At 40.6% G+C, this 17,857-nt stretch overlaps 1 protein-coding gene across 1 annotated transcript; it reads right to left on the reverse strand.

Annotated features, from left to right (window-relative positions):
- Positions 1–254: 254 nt before the first annotated feature.
- On the reverse strand, positions 255–17,857 carry mmp14a (matrix metallopeptidase 14a (membrane-inserted)). Its single transcript, XM_022216183.2, has 10 exons — positions 17,440–17,857; positions 6,985–7,133; positions 6,643–6,765; positions 6,078–6,385; positions 5,745–5,906; positions 4,990–5,129; positions 4,335–4,473; positions 4,083–4,233; positions 2,851–2,966; positions 255–2,537 (listed from the first exon to the last, which is right to left on the reverse strand). The coding sequence occupies exons 1-10, from the start codon at positions 17,521–17,523 to the stop codon at positions 2,227–2,229; spliced, it is 1,683 nt and encodes a 560-aa protein (XP_022071875.1). The 5' UTR covers positions 17,524–17,857; the 3' UTR covers positions 255–2,226.

The following is a 17,857-nucleotide window of genomic DNA, read 5'->3' on the forward strand; positions in this document are numbered from 1 at the left end:
AAGCTGCATGAAGAGTGGTAAAGAGTAAGAATAGATTATACATAGTTTTGGAGCTGCATTTCACTTAAATGCAATAATTTGTTGCATTTCATTTTTAATTTTGGAGACAAAAGCAAGTATCAGTATTAAAAACATGAGTATATTAATATTCAAAATACTATTCAAGAAATTCTGAAAGAATGGAAAAAGCCACTTGTAGAAAATAGTTTAATTTCACTTTATCTAATGAAATACAAAAGTGAAAACAGGCAGGATAAAATCTCATTCCATTTTATTGATAGGATCATCATTATAAATATCATTACCATTATCATTGTTATTAACTAAATCAATTCACCTTCAACTTTGATTTGGTGTAAAAAAAAAAAAAAGTCATTGAGCACCATCTGTGTCATAGTTCATAAATAGCATTGTTTGTTATTCTGTGCCACCATCCGGGTAAAACTGGGTGTTTCACATTAAAATAAAACTCCCTGAACTCACATTTCCCCTCTGATCGTATCTAATTCACCACACGCTGAATGTAAACTGGGATTCATTTCCATCATTGTCATGTTATGCCTCTGTCCAGCAGGACTCCAAATGACAATGTACAAAAGCAAAAAAAAGTCATTAGAACTTTTCCAAAAGAACAATAATAACAATAATCATACTTATAATAACAACAATTCCCCATAAGAGCGATAACAACTAAAAATTGCACCATATTGTTGGAAAGTGTACCGCGTACTGACACAATCGGACCAGTAGCTGTGGTTGCATTCAACATTATTGTACTGGAATCTTTGAAAAGTGTCATTTGTGAGACAAAACATCACATTTAAAAATATCTTTTTTCCATCTGACTGCTTGCACTGAGTTTATTTTACAATTTTGAGTATCTGTGGCTGCAGTTCCATAAAATATGTGCAGATCCAAGGAAAGATTCTTGTTCTTGTACCAGAAGGACTGTCTTTCCGCTGTCTCATGTAAAATCTGACTTACAATTCTCATGTGTGCATGTTGAAAAATCTGCATCAATCTATATTAACACTGTGCAAAAGGGTTGTGCTATTGTAGGCAGCTCCGTCAAATCTGTGCGACAACAAAAGGTGAAGAAAAGCATTGTTTCTTCTGACTAGAGACATTTTTGGCGCCCTGCAAAGAGGAATAATACCAGAATGATAATAATTGAGAATAACATCCCAGTTTTGTTCATTGAGGTTTCATTTACTCAACCACAATACACGTTTCTTCTGTCAAACGGTCAGAAATAACCAAGAAATTAATGTAATTCTTTCAAACAAGCTAACAGAGACTCATTTGCCTTTACTATATATGGACTGATCGCATTAAGTTTTACCCAGGAAACATCCTGATGACTAAAAATTTAACATAAACATCCATTTTTAATCTGACATCAGGAAACAATTCTTATTTCAGAACCTTACTTTGAGAAATATGAGCATTTTTATTCAACAAACCCAAGTTCAGGAGATGTCCAAACCGAAGAAACACTTAATAAAACTGTCTAAAAATCAAACTAATTGATTCAAATCCGGAACTTTTTGATTATAGAACAAGCACTTTGTGCATGTGGACACATTTTGCATGGATTTTGTATTGCGGGCAGATTTCCCAGGCCTTCTTAGTGGTACAAAACAATCAAACACTGGATTTAAGGGCAAATATCATGTTGAAACAATGACTTTCAGAGTAAAATTCCCCCTGAAAAAAAACCCCTGATGGATTCAACAGAAAATGTACTTCAGAGCAAAAAAACCCCCAAAAAAACAGAGATGATGAATTTGTGAGTAAAAGTCAAACAGAAACACAGAAGTGAATCAGACAGCAGTTCAGCTGGAGTCGTCCAGTTAAAGGAAAGGATGGGATGTTTTTAATACCTGGGATGCGAGAGGAGAGAGGCGGGAGGGAAGCTGTTGATGAGTCTTTGTATATTTCCTCTCTCTATGTGAGATTGCGGGTATGTTCTTAATCTCTGAACAGTACATGTAAATAGTTAACATACAAATATACATTTTCCTGATTTCAGTTTCTAGGGCCTTTCTTGTTGTTGTTTTTTCTTTTGTGGCACTTACAAACCACCCAAAACTTAACACACGGTGCCCCCTCTGTCCCACATTTCTTCCACATCTTCCTCCTCTTGTTTCCATCTTCACCCGGCCCTCGTTCCCTCACTCCATCTCTCCCCATCTGCAGCAGTCTGTCGGTCACCCGTTGCTCTGTCTACACCTTATCCAGCAGGGATCTCTGGCAGTAGAGGAGGCGTCGAGGCGTGCCATACTTCCTAAAGAACAAAATTGCTCCCAGAGTGACCACGACCAGCACCAGCAGGAGGAGAGGGATCACCACGGCTACCGGCCCGGCTCCGCTCTCCGATTCCTCGATGATGATCACCTCTTTCCGACCCTTCTTGGGCTCCTCGCTTTCGCAGCCCATCCAGTCGCTGAGCACCGACTTGGGATAGCCGGACTCCACCTTCATGTACTGGTTGTTGAACTTCCAGTACTTGTTGGCTTTGTAGAAGTAAGTGTACGCTGTAAAAAGAAAGATGGAGGGAGCAGAAGTTAGCAGCTTATCCAACAAGGCAGTTGCTCTTGGGACAAGAGTTGGTCTAAATGTCAACAATAGAGCTGCAAACTTATTTTCTGGACTAATTAGGTCCTATTTTGGTCTAAAGAATGCCACAAAATAGTAAAAATGCCTCCTACAACTTCCTGAGTGCAAAGTTTACCATCACTGGAGGCAGAAACATTTGTTATCATCACTAAGTAATTCTACGTCCATTGATTGTCCAAGATTTGGTTCATCATTCTTTATACAGGAAGTTCAATGAAGACAAAAACTCACATCCATCTTCACTCATGATGGCAGCTTTAATGTTATCTGGTGCTCCACTCCATTTGCTGATGGGCTTTGGATAATCGCTGTCCACTCTGCGAGCCTTTTCGTTGAAACGGTAGTACCTGCAAATGACGCAAAAGCAGAAATACTTATTACTTTCTGATTAATTAGAGGGCTGCTGTACGAAAACTGCCTGACTTTACCTCGAATGTTTCAAAATAACGGGAAAAATCTGATGAGTGAAGGGTGGATATGCCTTTCTTTGCTTGCAACTACTGGTTAAGTCATTGCTTATTGCTATCTGTCGCCACTTCCTAATGTGTATATTGCCAAGCAAAGAGATGGTTGAGGTGGAATTTGCCAACATTTTTATGGCAATGGACTATAAATTGTCAGTTTCACATTCTCCACTGTCAGTAGGAATGGAGGCAGAGCTGAGAGTTTGAAATATGTTGGTTTTAACATCCTGTGAAGGCATTTAGATTCCACAGTTAGACTTTATTCTTAAAATTTATAGTTCAGTAAACAGATTAATGAAAAAAAACTGGATCAGATTAGAATTACATTAAAGGCATTGTATCAGGCTTTTCATCAGACTTGACCTCAACATTTCTACAGCACAGCCCAGCTTCCAGATGTCGACTGTGGTCTATTGGTTTAGCAACATGACAATACAACCACAACAAGCACAATTTGTGGACCTTTGCTTCTCTCTTTTGAAAAAAAATCATATTCTTATAGGTAAATGCGCAAATCACGAAAGAAAATACAGTGAAAAATAAATCCAATGTGGCTATTTGTCATAGAATCAAATCTCAGGTCTATTTGCAGCTGATTGTAAGTTGGGAAGTAAAAGATTGGAAATGTGGAAAACTGCTCAAATCAGATTTAGACATAAGCTTGGTAAAAGTATGAATACTTTGTTTGGGGAGCAAAGGGAAAAAGATCTTATCTGTGCATGAATGTAGAAGGAATGTTTTGATGCCTCACACGAGAACTCTTTTCAGATGGAACATGTTTTAACTTACCCAACATCTCCTCCAGAAATACAACAAAAGAGTTGTTTGGTACAATGTCAGTAGTGCAAAGTTGTCCTAACAGATGCTCTTGAGGGGGACAGACTGTTTTATGGCTCTTATCCAGGTTGTTTTCTCCTGCTTGTGTTGTATCTACGCTCAGATGTACGTCGCTTTGGATATAAGCATCTGCTAAATAAAATTGTAGAATTGTAGACTCACTCAGTGCCTCTGAAGAAGAACGTCTGTCCTGTTGGTGTGTAGAAGAGAGCAGCATCGATCTTGTCTTTGGGCAGACCAGTTCCCAGATCTCTCAGGCTCTTTGGAGAATCCTTCTCCATGGTGGACTCACTGAAAACCCAATACCTGTCGCCTGGAGACGGAGATTGGAAAGATCAGAGGAGATCAACACAATAAATCCATCACACAGCAGCTCCTCACAGTGCTTTTTGTCTCACAGCAGATGGGACCTACCCTTGAAGAAGACAAATTTCCCATCATCCCTCTCGTAGGCAGCGTTGATGTTTGACGGCAGACCCCTCCAGAAGTGACCAATGGGCATCGGGTAGCCAGGCAGCACCTTGTTGTTACGCACACGCCAAAACCACTTGTCCTGCAATTACACAGTAGCGCACGACACTGTATTCAAAGAAAGCACTTTTTTTTTAACTTGCTTTATCTGAAATGATCCATATTGGTGCTTAAATAACTGGCGTTAAATGACTAGTTAAGTGTCAGACAATATGTTTCTAGAAATCTTGATAATCCAACATAAAAATGCCAAATATTCCCAGATTTCAGCCAATCAAATATGGAGATGTGCATCTTTGTGTTTTAAATTTTGCGTTTTATTGACTAAGTGTGTGTTTTAGTACATAAAACAACAAATCTTGAATCATTGAAACATTGATCAGTTGTAGCTTTAATGGATATTGTCCAGTAAACATTAATAAAAATGTTAACATGTCAGATATAGCCAGGTTTGTACGTCTTCATCTGCTGGCTCACGTTAGTTAAATATACAGCCTAGAGCATATTTCATCCTTTTGCATATTTCCTATGGAGTCACGCTGTTTAAAGTAGACTGTCTTGGAACATTTAGAGGTATCAGATGAAAGCTCCCTCATACCTTAAACACAAACTTCTCCCCTCTGAGGGTAGCGATGGTGTCAAAGTGTCCCTCACAGATGTCAGGGCCGTGGTCCGGCTTGCTGGGGTTGGATGCCTTGGTGGGACGAGGGGGAGGAGGGGGAGCCCCGGACTTTGTTCCTGTGGTTAAAGAGAGACAGAGAAGTGAAAAATGATGAGTTGGTAGGAAGACAGCAAAACATACTTTAGATTCCACTTGTTCATCTTTTTACTCTGCTGTTCCTTTGAACACACGCAGATCTTTTACTGCACTCTGGTTTTGAAGCACCCATCAGACACTTTATGTTTATGGCTAAAGCCCTTTATTGGCCATTTGTCTGATTTTAATAGACTCGTCATGAAGAAAGAATATCACAGCTGCATTTTTTACTGCTGGAATGTTAAATAAAGCCTAACTTATCCTTAAAATAAAACTCAAGTTGAAACTACGGTCAGTCATAGATATCCTGTAGGTTTCTTTTAAGGAGCTAATCTGTGTCTTTGTAAGTTAATTCTGAGAATGGACAGTGAACTAGTCTTTTAACACTGTCTTCTTACCTGTAAATTGACAGAAAGTGATCATTTTTGATACTTTGGACATTGAGTTTTCAGTGACTTGTTATATTGTTGGACAGCCGCAATGTTTTTTAGTTGTTTGCTGTGAGTAGTGCTTCAGTTGATTCTTATACACATTGTGCAAAATAATGTCACTTGGAAGTCTGGTAATTTTCCCTTTCTTCTAGTAAATCAGCCCACCATAGATTGCCTGGATGCCTCTGCGGTCGTCATCGGGCAGCTGGAAGTTTTCGGTGTCGAACCACTGGTAGAAGGGAGCCATGATGGCGGAAGGGTCATTGGAGTGTTCCAGACCCAGAGCGTGACCCAACTCATGCACAGCTACCAGGAAAACATCATTACCTTTAGACAGAGAAAAAAGAAGATACAAATGAGGAGTGAAATTAACCTGCAAACCAAAGTCTAGACACACCCTGGAGGTAACAATTATCGGCTTTTAAAACAGCTGCAGTACATGATGATTGTCTTCTCTCCAGTCATCCTCTGTTCAAACTCTGCTCTTCTTCTTCTTACCTCCCTGATCGACGTTCCCGGTGGTCCAGGGTTCGGCGAGGTCAAAGTGCGTGTCTCCTCCGATGCCGTTGCCGGGGAAGTAGGCATGAGCCAGGAAGCCGCCCTCGCCGTCGAACGGCGTGCTGTCGCCGTGGAAGCCCTCTGAGAAGGACAGCATGATGTCTGCGTATTTGTCGACCTTCCCTCGGATATGGCTGAAGGGAATCTCTCTGAAGGTGAGCGGGATGACGCTCTCCCACACTTTGAAGGCTCTTCGGATGGCTTCAAACGTGGCTCGCTCGCCCACTTTAGGGGTGTAGTTCTCTATGCTGTGGTGGGGAACGGAGAGATGAGAGTTAAGAGGAAGGTGGACGCAAAATAATACATTAAAGGGAAGTAAAGCAAGTAAAAATAGCTACCTTACCACTTGTCAAAACTACAATTGTTAAAGAAAATTGATTAAAAAGTCCTTGAGCATGGGTAGGGACTGCCCTAAAATCCCTAAAAGTGCGTCCCAATACATCATATTCCCATGTGCAACTAAAGAAGTGAAACCAAACTATTGGATTGGGGCGTGTATTCTCACCTGAAGGTCACCTCGGACTTGTCCCACTTCAGTCCTTGTACTGCGTATCTCTTCCTCCTCAGGTTGGTTTTCAGCTCAGGGCCAAACTTGTCAGGAACGCCACACCGCGCTCGGTTCATCGCTCTGCAGACACCAAAACAATACTCTAAGTGTTCAGCTATGTTAAATATTCAGGCTTCTCTGAAGGACACATTTTTGTTGCAAATAGTAACCTTGCTTTTTTTTTTTTGCTGTCTTAGCTCCTCTTACAACCCTTGAATCCATAAATTCATCAGCCACTTGCAGCTACAGTATTTACTAGTAACAGTGAGATTAAATCACAAATGTTTGATGGGGACTCACTGTAACGTGTTGGTGTCTATGGAGCCGGTGACAGTCAATCCATAAAACCTCTGCATGGCTGATATCGCTGTTTCGATGGACTTTGGCGAGCGGATGGCCTGGGCTCTGACATCTCCTGGAGGCAGGTAGCCATACTGCTGCAACCAGGCCTGAGGAAAGGGAGAGGAAATGAAAATTATGGGAATTTGTTTGAGCACTGATCAAAAGTTTTACTGTTTTGTTGGACTAAGCTGACAGACAGCTTCACTAAAGGCTACATGACAAGACAATGATCACTTTATGAGGGAATACCTTGTAGATTAGGGCTAAATTAAATCAATTGGTGTTAGTTTTGCACTGTTAATGAACTCTTTTCTTCCCAAGAAGCACTGCTTTATTCCCGAATGAGCAGCCATACATGCACACTGAGCAAAATCACATGAAAGCAAATACAGAAGATTTCTACTAAAACGTACATCTTTTAAACTACAAATTACATAATACAGATCATTAAAGAAATAATTAGGCATTTATTTTCAGTATAGTTTCAAGGTACATGTGCAGTACGTATCTATAAATATTCTTTCTCTTATACCTACATTATTTACAAGTGAATAATCTGTAATAAATTTACCTGAACAATAAACAAAAGTGCGCAAAAATATGTAGGATCTTACTGTGTGCATGATGACTTTTATTCAGAAATGTGCATTTCCTCATCCATAAAACAAACACCTACATTTACACAGTTATGTCTCAAACTTTGTGATTTGTCATCCTAACAGGAACATTGGATGGTTTGGTCATTGGTTAACAAACAGCTAAAATGGTTGTACGTTTTCATTTTTGAATCACTGAATTTTTTCCTTAAAATTTTCATGTCTTTATAGGTCAGACAAATAACTGAAAAATATCAAAAATCTAAATAATAAGACAGACAATCAGGCAGATTAATATACTATATTTATATAGAAAAGGATGTGGGCATGATGTGTTGGTAAAAGTCTGTATATTTGAAAATACAACATGCTCATAATGGGACAAACAAAACTATTGGGTGAAACTGAATTTATATGTTCAAAATTGTACTATTTATAGAAAAGAAAGCTCTTATTTTTGCTCTAGTGTCCTGTAAGGGGGTTTACAACACTTTATGACTATTTGTATGTTTTACTTTCTGAGGTTTTTAGTCACTTTCAGTCAGTCGTGCCAGAAACAACAGAAAAAGAAACTCTGAAAACATCACAAACATCTTAGTGGACAAAAAGGAAAGGATCGGCCGCTTGTATGAACCTGTGTCTGTTTGTGTGCTTCCAGTCACCGTTCAGATCTTGTCTCGACGTGCTTCTCTGAGCTCAGACCTTCAACACTGATATCACAGTGAATCCAGGAAACAAAGCGTGTACGTGTACAAACATCTGAGTGGGTTTTTGTGTGCCCAGCTGCCTTGTTACCCCTCATATGCCCTACTTCTACAGCAGCCAGCACACACTGAGGTAACTCAGCGAGCTAAATTTACTGTCTTCTCTTCATGTGACTGAGCCATTATCCAGTTTACAAACTCATATAAACTCACACCCAATCCTCAAACGTCCCCGTGATTTACCCCGAACCCGTTATGGGGAACTTTGTTGTGGGGTCATAAGCGAGCTGGAGAGAGGAACCGAAAGCCAAATAAAACACACAATCTGAAAGCACTGATGTCATTTTAGTCACGATGACCCAGAACTCTGTCTAGACAATCACAGCCAAAGACAACTGGCAGTCATGAGGCTGGAAAAAGGAACATTTTCAGTAACATTTGGGTTCCTCAAAGCTTGAGTTCATCTGGACATCTCCCTGCCGCTGTCTGTGTCTGTCCTCCTCCTCGCTGTCTGTCTGTCCTAATGTCAACCAAAACCACCACTATTTATCTTTACACATGAAAGGCCAGCCTTTTCTTTCCACTGCCTGCTGCTGCTGCTGGTGGCGGTGGTCTAATAATGACTAATAAAAGAAAAGGCTGACATATTAATCAACTATTTGCTTTGTTATTGAGAGTGAGATGAGAAGATTGATGCTTTTATCTGCCAGGAGACAGTTAGCTGAGACATAAAGACTGGAAACAAAGCGAAACAGTTAGCCTGGCTCTGTTAAAAAAAGAGTTGCCAAGTAACTTATTAATAGCCTAGCCACGCTAGACCCAGGTCTGAAGACGCAAGGGTCTAGGAACTCTCGACAGGGAGGGAGGCGGGCTAAAAGGTTGTCTTTCAAATCACTCTGCAGCAATTGGGTAGGTATACAACCAATCAGTGCAACGAATAGACTGACGTAGTTCCTAGAGCGCCAGAAATCAGAGGATGCGGGAGTTCGGTGAAGCCTTATTTATACAGTCAATGGGTGAAGCTCAAGTATATTACAGACATGTTAGCTTCAAATCTTTAAGGCCTGTGGCCAAAGCCGAGTCGAAAGATAACTATTTATTGTGCGCAGCCATCTTCTTGTCTATCCTTGTTTCTGTGGTTGTTTCCGGTTGTTTCTGTCAGAATCGTCACGCCTCTGTCGTCACTTAGTTACGCCCGCCTTCTGACTCTACACTTCATGGTGATTCGTCGGCCAGTTTTAGGAGCATCCAGCCTCGAGGCTTACCGAGGGTAACTACACCAACACTGGCAGAGAATTAAATTCGTTGCCGTGGATTGTCTAGCGCGGCTAGGCTAACTTATTAATTAATTAATGTTAAAAATGTTCACTATTTACCACCTTTGTTATGCTAAGCTTAGCTGTCTAGCTAGAAATCTCAATTTTTGAGAACTCAAAAATGTATTTTGTGCTGCAGGACATAGTTATGATGCCATAAATGACAGAAAAGATGAACATTGGAACAAAAATTAACATGGGAAACCTGTTTTTCTGAGCGTGCACAGATGTCACCAATACTGGATTAAAAAATGGCGGCATACACTGTCATTCAAAAGTTTGGGGTCATCCAGGCAATTTCATGTTTTCCATGAAAACTCACATTTTCATTCACATACTAACATAACTGCACAAGGGTTTTCTGATCACCAGTTAGCCTTTCAACACCACTGCTAACACAATGTAGCATTAGAAGAACACAGGAGTGATGGTTGCTGGAAATGTTCCTCTGTACCCCTATGGAGATATTCCATTAAAAATCAGTCGTTTCCAGCTAGAATAGTCATTTACCACATTAACAATGTCTAGGTTGTATTTCTGATTCATTTAATGTTATCTTTGATGAAAAATATGATTTTCTTCAAAAAATAAGGACATTTCTAAGTGACTTCGGTAGTGTACTGTATATATATATATATATATTACTGCTTGAAGTTGTTTCCATACTTGTCTTTTATCTGCTGTTTTTAAACACAGCCTGCAGTTCAACCAAACTTAGTTGCATGTGAGTCAGTCATGCCTTCATGGTTGCACCATTAAGTGTACAATTTTATTTTTTTTAAAGAATCTGATTAGTGGAAAGAATTTATTTTAATAAGACATGCAGAATAAAGGGATTTGATTCAAAAATCACAATTTAAGCTTAGATTTGAGCAAGTCTGAAAATCATAAGGGTACGTCAAAAATGAGCAGTTCAAGGACCGTCGGAAAGTTGGAAGTCTGATGATTTGTTCTGTTTTTTCACTTTCTGGCACTGATAAATGGTGTGGCGGTTGTTTAAAGATGACATGCCTTTAAAACACAAGTTTTTTGGGGGGTTTCAGAGCAGACAAACATAGGAGCAGTATCTATCTTCTCATCCTCTGGTCCCTTTTTTGGAGTTGAAGAAGATTAAATCCCTCTTTAAGTGCACACACAAGAGTTAAGACACATTTTCATCTCCACCACAAATGAAGTCGATGGAATTACCCCGAATTCCTTCATTAGCGTCATCTAAACCTCAGATATCTCTCTTGTTCCACCATATGTGCTGGTTTTTCTCTCCAAGCAAGTGAAGGCCAAAGCATGGGGAGGAATGGAAATATAGCAACAGGGCACACAGGGCCTGTGCACACACAGCCACTGTTAGTCATGTGGTGGGCAGCGAGGCCAGAGAACAAGGTTCACTTATGACGACCTGCAGTGAGGCAACTTATCCCCCTTTTTTTCCATCCCTGCAAATTCACTCTGACAAGTTCCTCAAGATTTCTCTAGATTATTTAAGAATCTAGTAAACTTAATTGATCGGCTGACTCTCTCTGAGCCAGTCTGCCTCGAACACCGACCAGATTTACTTTCTCGGCCTCTCCGCTGACTGCTGCCAGTGTGTCCTGTGGCTCCGCTGCGGTGACGCGTCTGCTTCTATAAAAACACTCCTCGCTCCACTGCATGAAAAGTCTCCCTTCCACCGTCAAGACCTCCACCTCTCTGCCTCCAATCCCAAACTACTCCACACACCACCACCACCACCTCCGGTTGGGACGCCAGGTATCCCAGCATGCACCCCTCCTCCCTGGAACTCCCAGCAGCCGCCATCAAAGCTGCTATTTATTGAGACTTGTACATGGCTGGTGTTATAGGCCTGGGGGGAGCCAGCTAGCCTTCTACACAGCCATGTGTGGTCAAAGAGCTGGCTGCTGGTTGGGTAAACACACCTCTGGGTCTGTGCAGTGACGTGTGGTCTAAACGTATAACGCACACACACGGAAACACAACCGCTGTAATGTAAAGTTGGAGGGAGAGGTCGCTTCGGTGAAGTTGCGTGATGCGAACACGGATTCTGTGACCCTGCCGTGACCTTACTGTGTGATGCAGAGCTGAAATGGTTCATTGGATGGATTTTTGATAATCAATTAATGATGTGTGCCCATTTTTTTAAGGAAACAGGTGAACACTGAATTGTTTTAGATGCTTAAATTATATAGGATATTTAAATTATTGTCAAGCTTGGACATTTATATCCCACATAGAAACTGTGGCATTAATTTTTCACCATTTTTTGTATTCTGCAAATCAAATGATCAGTTGATTAATCAAGAAAACAATCTACATGTAGATTAATAAAAAATCATAGCTGTAGGTCTTAATTCCATAAAGGTGTATAATCATTTACATGTGAAATCATGAGTAGTTGAGCATAATATAGGTGTACTTTAACTGACTTTTTACAGGCTAAATAATTCATTTGTTAATAATGATAAATAATTCATCATTACTCCACCAACAAGACAGAGTCTCGGCAGAGTTATGTGACGATTGACGATTGTCTGTCCATCTGTCTGTCTGTTAGCAACATTACGCAAAAATGCACTAACGGATTTAGATTACATTTTCAGGGAAGGTCAGAAATGACACAAGGACCATCTGATTACGTTTTGGCAGTGATGCGGCTTATAGTCAGGATCCACGGATTTGTTAAAGATTTCAGCCTTCAGAAAAGATACGACTGATCAGCCTTGGCGGAGTCCTGCGCTTTCCGAGTGCCTTTCTAGTTAACCTAATCGTTTGTTGCAGTTCTATATACTGATTAAAGGCACTGAGCTAGCATGTATTTGCCTAGAATCAAGTCTGAAGCAGCAAAATCTAAATTTTGTGACCCTTAAATCTTTTAAACCTTCTTCAGGGTGGTTAATCTTAACCTGTATGAGGCCAAACATCAGTGCAAATGCATCTTTAAACACAAATCTTAACACTTTTTGAGCAATGAGTGCTGTTTAATGTGCTATAATACTACCCTCATATAAGCTCAGGTACTTTTCTCTGATATACAGAATAAAATACAGAAGAGCCTTTTTTCATGTCAGTTGATGCTGTGCCCTATTTCTGAGCAAATGCTATGAAATTTCCTTACTTTTTGTCTCTTGTTTGCTTTTTACATCTGACAAACCAAACCAGCTACAAGCTTGAGCTTTTCGGACTCTTTTGTGATGCCAGTGATGTGCAGCATCCAAGTTATGTAGCAATATACCAGCACCCATCACAGGACATGTGGGACCCCCCTACTGTCACACATTCTTAGGGAATGTCCAAATATGTACGGGTGGTTTTTAAAATGTAATTTTTTTTCACATGCAAATGCAGTTTTTTGTCAATGAAAATTCCCAGGATGAAGATATTGAGAAACTGTCGAGTTTACATGTGAACAGGGAAGTTTCAGGCTTGTGACATCAGTATATGCAGCATTACCTCATGTGTTTGCTTGTGTCAGCATTGTGCAATATAGTGCCGGAGCTAACCTGCTAACAGGGCTTTTGACATGTTTACGCATAAAATAAATTGAGGAATAACTCCACCTTGCAATCAGTTCACATTTACGATTACTCCTTTCATCGATGCTCCATTATTGGGTGCCTAACAGAACCCTCAGTTGCTTTTTTTCATTCTTCTGATTGGTCAATGTGGCCTTAGAGTTATGGTTATATCACCGCCTATTGGTTTGGCATGGGCTTCCAACGTGTTTTCCTGTGGACGGAGACTTTTTTGGAGAACAAAGGAGGTAAAACCACATTTTAACAAATACACTGCATACATGTGGACTATAGGCCTTACTCATATTCTCATAAGACTGAGTTGTGATTTGTTCTCCGGATGCACAATAAAAAACATCCAACCACAAGTTCCTACATAGGGTTATAAAGAAGATGAAAAAAAAATTCCACGTACATTTATAGCTTTTGTGGTGAAAAACAAAAGGAGGAAGACATTTTAATGGGAACAGAAACTGTCATTGCGTTAGAAAATTCGTCATGCGGCTGCTTGCATCTATTTAGGTAATTCACACTGAAAGAAACAAGGAAAAGGCACGAGAACGAGGCTGTGAGCACAGAGCTGAATTTGGGTTTGGCTTGCGTATGTGACCATGTATACACACAGTAGTGCTGAATTGTCTGTTTAACAATGCCAAAGTCAATCTTTTTGTCTCTAAGAATACTGGCAAGACACTAAAAAGCTGCCTCTTGGAAAGCTCCTCAGATTTCTTTTGTAGAACTAGTTGAATGCTGTATTTTCCTGTCTTCTCACCCGGAATGAGGGAAGAAAAAGCACAGACAGGAGCTTCAAGTATGGCAGAAGATGATCTAAAGCGCAGAGTTACACTAGAGAGGGAGAAGGTAAAAACATTAGAAGGACAAGCGAGCGGAGAGAGAGGGGTTCGGAGTATAGCTGAATTTAAATCTGAGGGACTGACTCAGTTGTTCCTCTCGCTCTGTGCCAACGGAAAAAAACAGAGAATTTCTGCTCATGAGTGGCTGAATCTCACGTTGCCTTCATTTCTTGGCGTCTCTGACCCAGTTAGCGCCCACACCAGCGCCGGGCAACGTTTTTTTTTTCTGCTTTTCCATTTCTTCTGGGTCAAACAGGTCAAATAATGAAACCACTGGATGGTTTTATTTTCCTTAAAGTGAAATGGTGTTATCCTGATGCCTGACACACCATAAACAGCTGTATTATCCCATACAAGTAATGAGTGGTTTAAGGTTACCAAGTGCATTTACTCAAGTACTGCATTTAAACACATATTGTACTTGAATTTACCATTTTTTTTAACTAAAGAACATTTTGCACTTTTAATTCTAATGCATTTGATAGCTACATGTGGGGGTGCATCACCAGGAGGTTCATTATTACAGCATAAACGTCTACAGTACTTAAAAATTGACATTAATATAATGGTGTAGTACTTTTTACTAATTCTTATTACCACTAATAGGAGCAATTATTGTATTGCCAATGTATAAAAACACAATTTTGCACTTTTTAACGCCTCATAGGGACTTTTCTTATATAATTAGTGCTTTTGCTTTGACTCTTAAGTACGTTTTTCTGGTAAAACTTGTGTTCCTGCTGCTTATGCAAGTGTTTATTTGCAGGACTTTTACCTGCAAAAGTACATTTACACTTTGACACTGCTGAAATCATCTTTTTTTTTGCTATTAAAGTATTTGACAGTAATTTCTGATTGGCTAAAAAAAGAGAGTTGATGCATTTTAGAAGCTACAGCAAATGTTTCTAATGCATGTATGCTGAATAGATAAATATAATAAAGTACTATAAATAAGTATAAAACTTCAGTAAATGTAGGAAACTTTGTTTTTTCCCCACTTTGTTTGTTCAAAGTTCCCTGGAGGTTTATTCTTTGTTTTTATTAATTAGAAGTGATGTTGGATTGTAAAAATTATGCTGAAGTACAGTTCTTGTAAATGTAAATGTCGCTTTTCACTCTAGTTTTTAGGACAAGTGATAAGTCTTAAGCTAGATTTAGTTTCAGCACATCTGGACTTCAACTTCAGCCAAACTCCACCAGCTGAGCACCTGAGATAGAAGGCTAATTTTGATCAAGATTGAGGTAAAAGGCCCCTCTCTTACATCAAAACCTGCCATTCTGCACTCAGTAACATCACAGTAGAAGCGTCTCCTCTTTGATGCCCTCTGTTATACCAAGGTGGACCATTTCTCCACAAAGACAGGCCTCTCTTGAAGTCCATCAGTTTCTCATTAGAGCTGATCCAGCTGATTATTTTGACATTTCTTAAGTGACAGCCGCTGCCTGTCAGAGCAGCGTGCACCAGATCTGGAGCTTTTCTTTGATGCTACATCAACAGCGACTCTAGTCGAGATAAAAGGAATTGAACCCAGATGTGTTTTGACCAGATCTGTAACCCGCCGGCTGGGATCATGAGACATGTGTCTCCAGATGGCAACGGGAAATCTCTGGAATTTTTTTTTGCACCAGATATGGAGAGATCCCGTTTTAGAACCTGTTGTTTTCATTGCTGCCCACTTCCTTTGCTCACAAGACCCAGCTAAGCATTTTATTCCAGTCCAGAAAGGTTAGAGAAGGCAAAAAAAGGTGAATGGAAACAGATGCCAGAGGGCGCAGAGGTGCTAGACTTCAGCAGAAGCGGTTTCATTTTCAGAGAATAGTGGAAACCTCACTGCTGTCTTGGTGGGGCTTCTCTTTTCACTCAGCAGAGATTGAAGTGGGTTTAGTTTGAGTGAAGGCAAGTTGAGCAACACTGATAAACCACAAGATTCCTCTAACTTACTTCAGCTATGCTTTCTTGACCCTCCCAACACCCTAAAAGCAGCCACTTCAATTTCACATTTATGACACTCAGTTGTTATAGTGTATTTTCTTCTTCTATCTGCCTTTCCACTTCCAGTTTAGTCTACTTTCTCCACACACAGACAAGTCTATCTTTTGATCACAGGTTTCATCTACTGCTCCTAAGTGATGTAATCCTGAACATGTAATTAAAGCTTATCCTCCTTTTGCATCAGAATGTTGCGTCTGACGGCACCACGGGAGGATCTAACAGTGTACCTGCATCAGAAGACCAAACAGATCCATTTTTATCTGATGTGTCTCACACTGAATCCTGCACTGAGAGTTATTATCATCATCATGGCAGTGAACTGACATGTTGCTGCGATAATGTCAGATATTATCCTACAGCTGGTAGAGGTGAAACTGCAGTACACAATCCTGTTTTCTCCATGTGTTTACAGACATTCATCACAGTGTTGGTGTGTTCGCCACAGGAGGGCAGCTGCCTGTGGCCTCTTATAAACTGTCTGACTCTGTGAGTTATCCACCTTGTCTGGTTTGACTCACACGCCAGCAACTTGTGGTCAGTGACTAAGGTCCTCCTTCGCTCTTTCGTGCATCCTGTGTCCACCCAGACTCTTGTAAACTGAAATTAACGCGGCTTTTTTTGCTCAACGATTGCAACTAAATGGACTTTTTGGTTTGGTGAATCAAATTCCTGTGAGATCTCAGCATTAGTGGTGCATCCTGTGTTTCACAGAGACAGTATGACTGAATGTGACCTCGCACCCCTGAGTGTCCGCATACTCATGGCCACTTGTTGTTTTTGATGCGCTTCAGGGATGATGGGCCTTCAGAGAAAATCTAAAAGGGGCTGAGACTGGAGGCGCCCAGGCTGCTTGTACCCGGTCATTTAGAAAGCTACACAAGACCTGATGACAGAATAAGTTGTTTAGACGACAACTGGATTGCACTTTGGTGTCTCCTGGCCGGCGTTTTACATCCTGAGGCCTAAAGTCTCCTGCATGCAGAGTCTCATGTCCAGCTTGTTGTGAAGGCAGACCAGCTTCCTGGCCTAACGTCTGCGCAGTCTGCACAGGCAGATGAAAACCATTAACCCCCCCTCCCCCTGTAGCACCACAACTACTCCCCTTTTTTCTCAGAACAAAGCAGCTCAGCTGAGGTTTCTTGACTGTGTGCTGTGGCTGCATCTCCCTGTCTTTTGACACTTAATCTGGATGAAATAATCAAGGTCATATAGTTTAAGGACTGACTGATGAAGGGGCTATAAACAAACAGGGAACTCTTTTGCAGGTTTTAATGGCAAAAAAACGCTAAGCTTTCAAGAGATGTGACAGATTTGGAAAACAAGAAAAAAAGAGGAAAATTCACGTTGTTGGCACACTTTAACTTCTATGCCACACAACAGATTCCACTCTATATGAACATGCATACCTTAAAGTAAATATATCTCCCTTTTCCATGCCACTTACCTCAGCTTTCAGTACATTTGCAGTGACGGAGGTAAAACCAAAGCAGCAGAGACCGCAGGCCAGAGTGAGGAGCTGGAGCAGCATTCTGCTATCTGCAAACTACTCCCCCACAAGAAAAAGTTCTCAACTCTAACTCTACACAAATCCGTCCCGACAGAAAACAAACAGCAGATTAAAAAAAAAATCGACCGATGCTACTCCGTCGTGTGTTTAAAATGTGGCAGAAGTCTCCACATGGACACTTGGGAGCGCAACAAACGGCTCCTGTGCGTAAAGGAGACTCCGGAGTGGAAACGACGCACAAAATACTGAAAACATAAAGTAAACGCGACAAAGGCCCAGCTGTTGGAGACTAAAGCTTCATAGTTTGGCTTCCTTTGCTTTGGTAGGATTGTCTGTAGCGTGTGGACGTGGAGAG

This window comes from Acanthochromis polyacanthus, chromosome 23 (genome assembly GCF_021347895.1).
Source record: "Acanthochromis polyacanthus isolate Apoly-LR-REF ecotype Palm Island chromosome 23, KAUST_Apoly_ChrSc, whole genome shotgun sequence".
NCBI lineage: Eukaryota > Metazoa > Chordata > Actinopteri > Pomacentridae > Acanthochromis > Acanthochromis polyacanthus.

Excerpts from the sequence above, each read along its gene's own strand:
- mmp14a (XM_022216183.2), bottom strand. The coding sequence starts at position 17,523 with ATGCTGCTCCAGCTCCTCACTCTGGCCTGCGGTCTCTGCTGCTTTGGT. Across the intron at positions 7,134-17,439 it reads CAAATGTACTGAAAGCTGAG|GCCTGGTTGCAGCAGTATGG; the intron begins GTAAGTGGCATG and ends CCCTTTCCTCAG. Across the intron at positions 5,130-5,744 it reads AGGCATCCAGGCAATCTATG|GAACAAAGTCCGGGGCTCCC; the intron begins GTGGGCTGATTT and ends CTTTAACCACAG.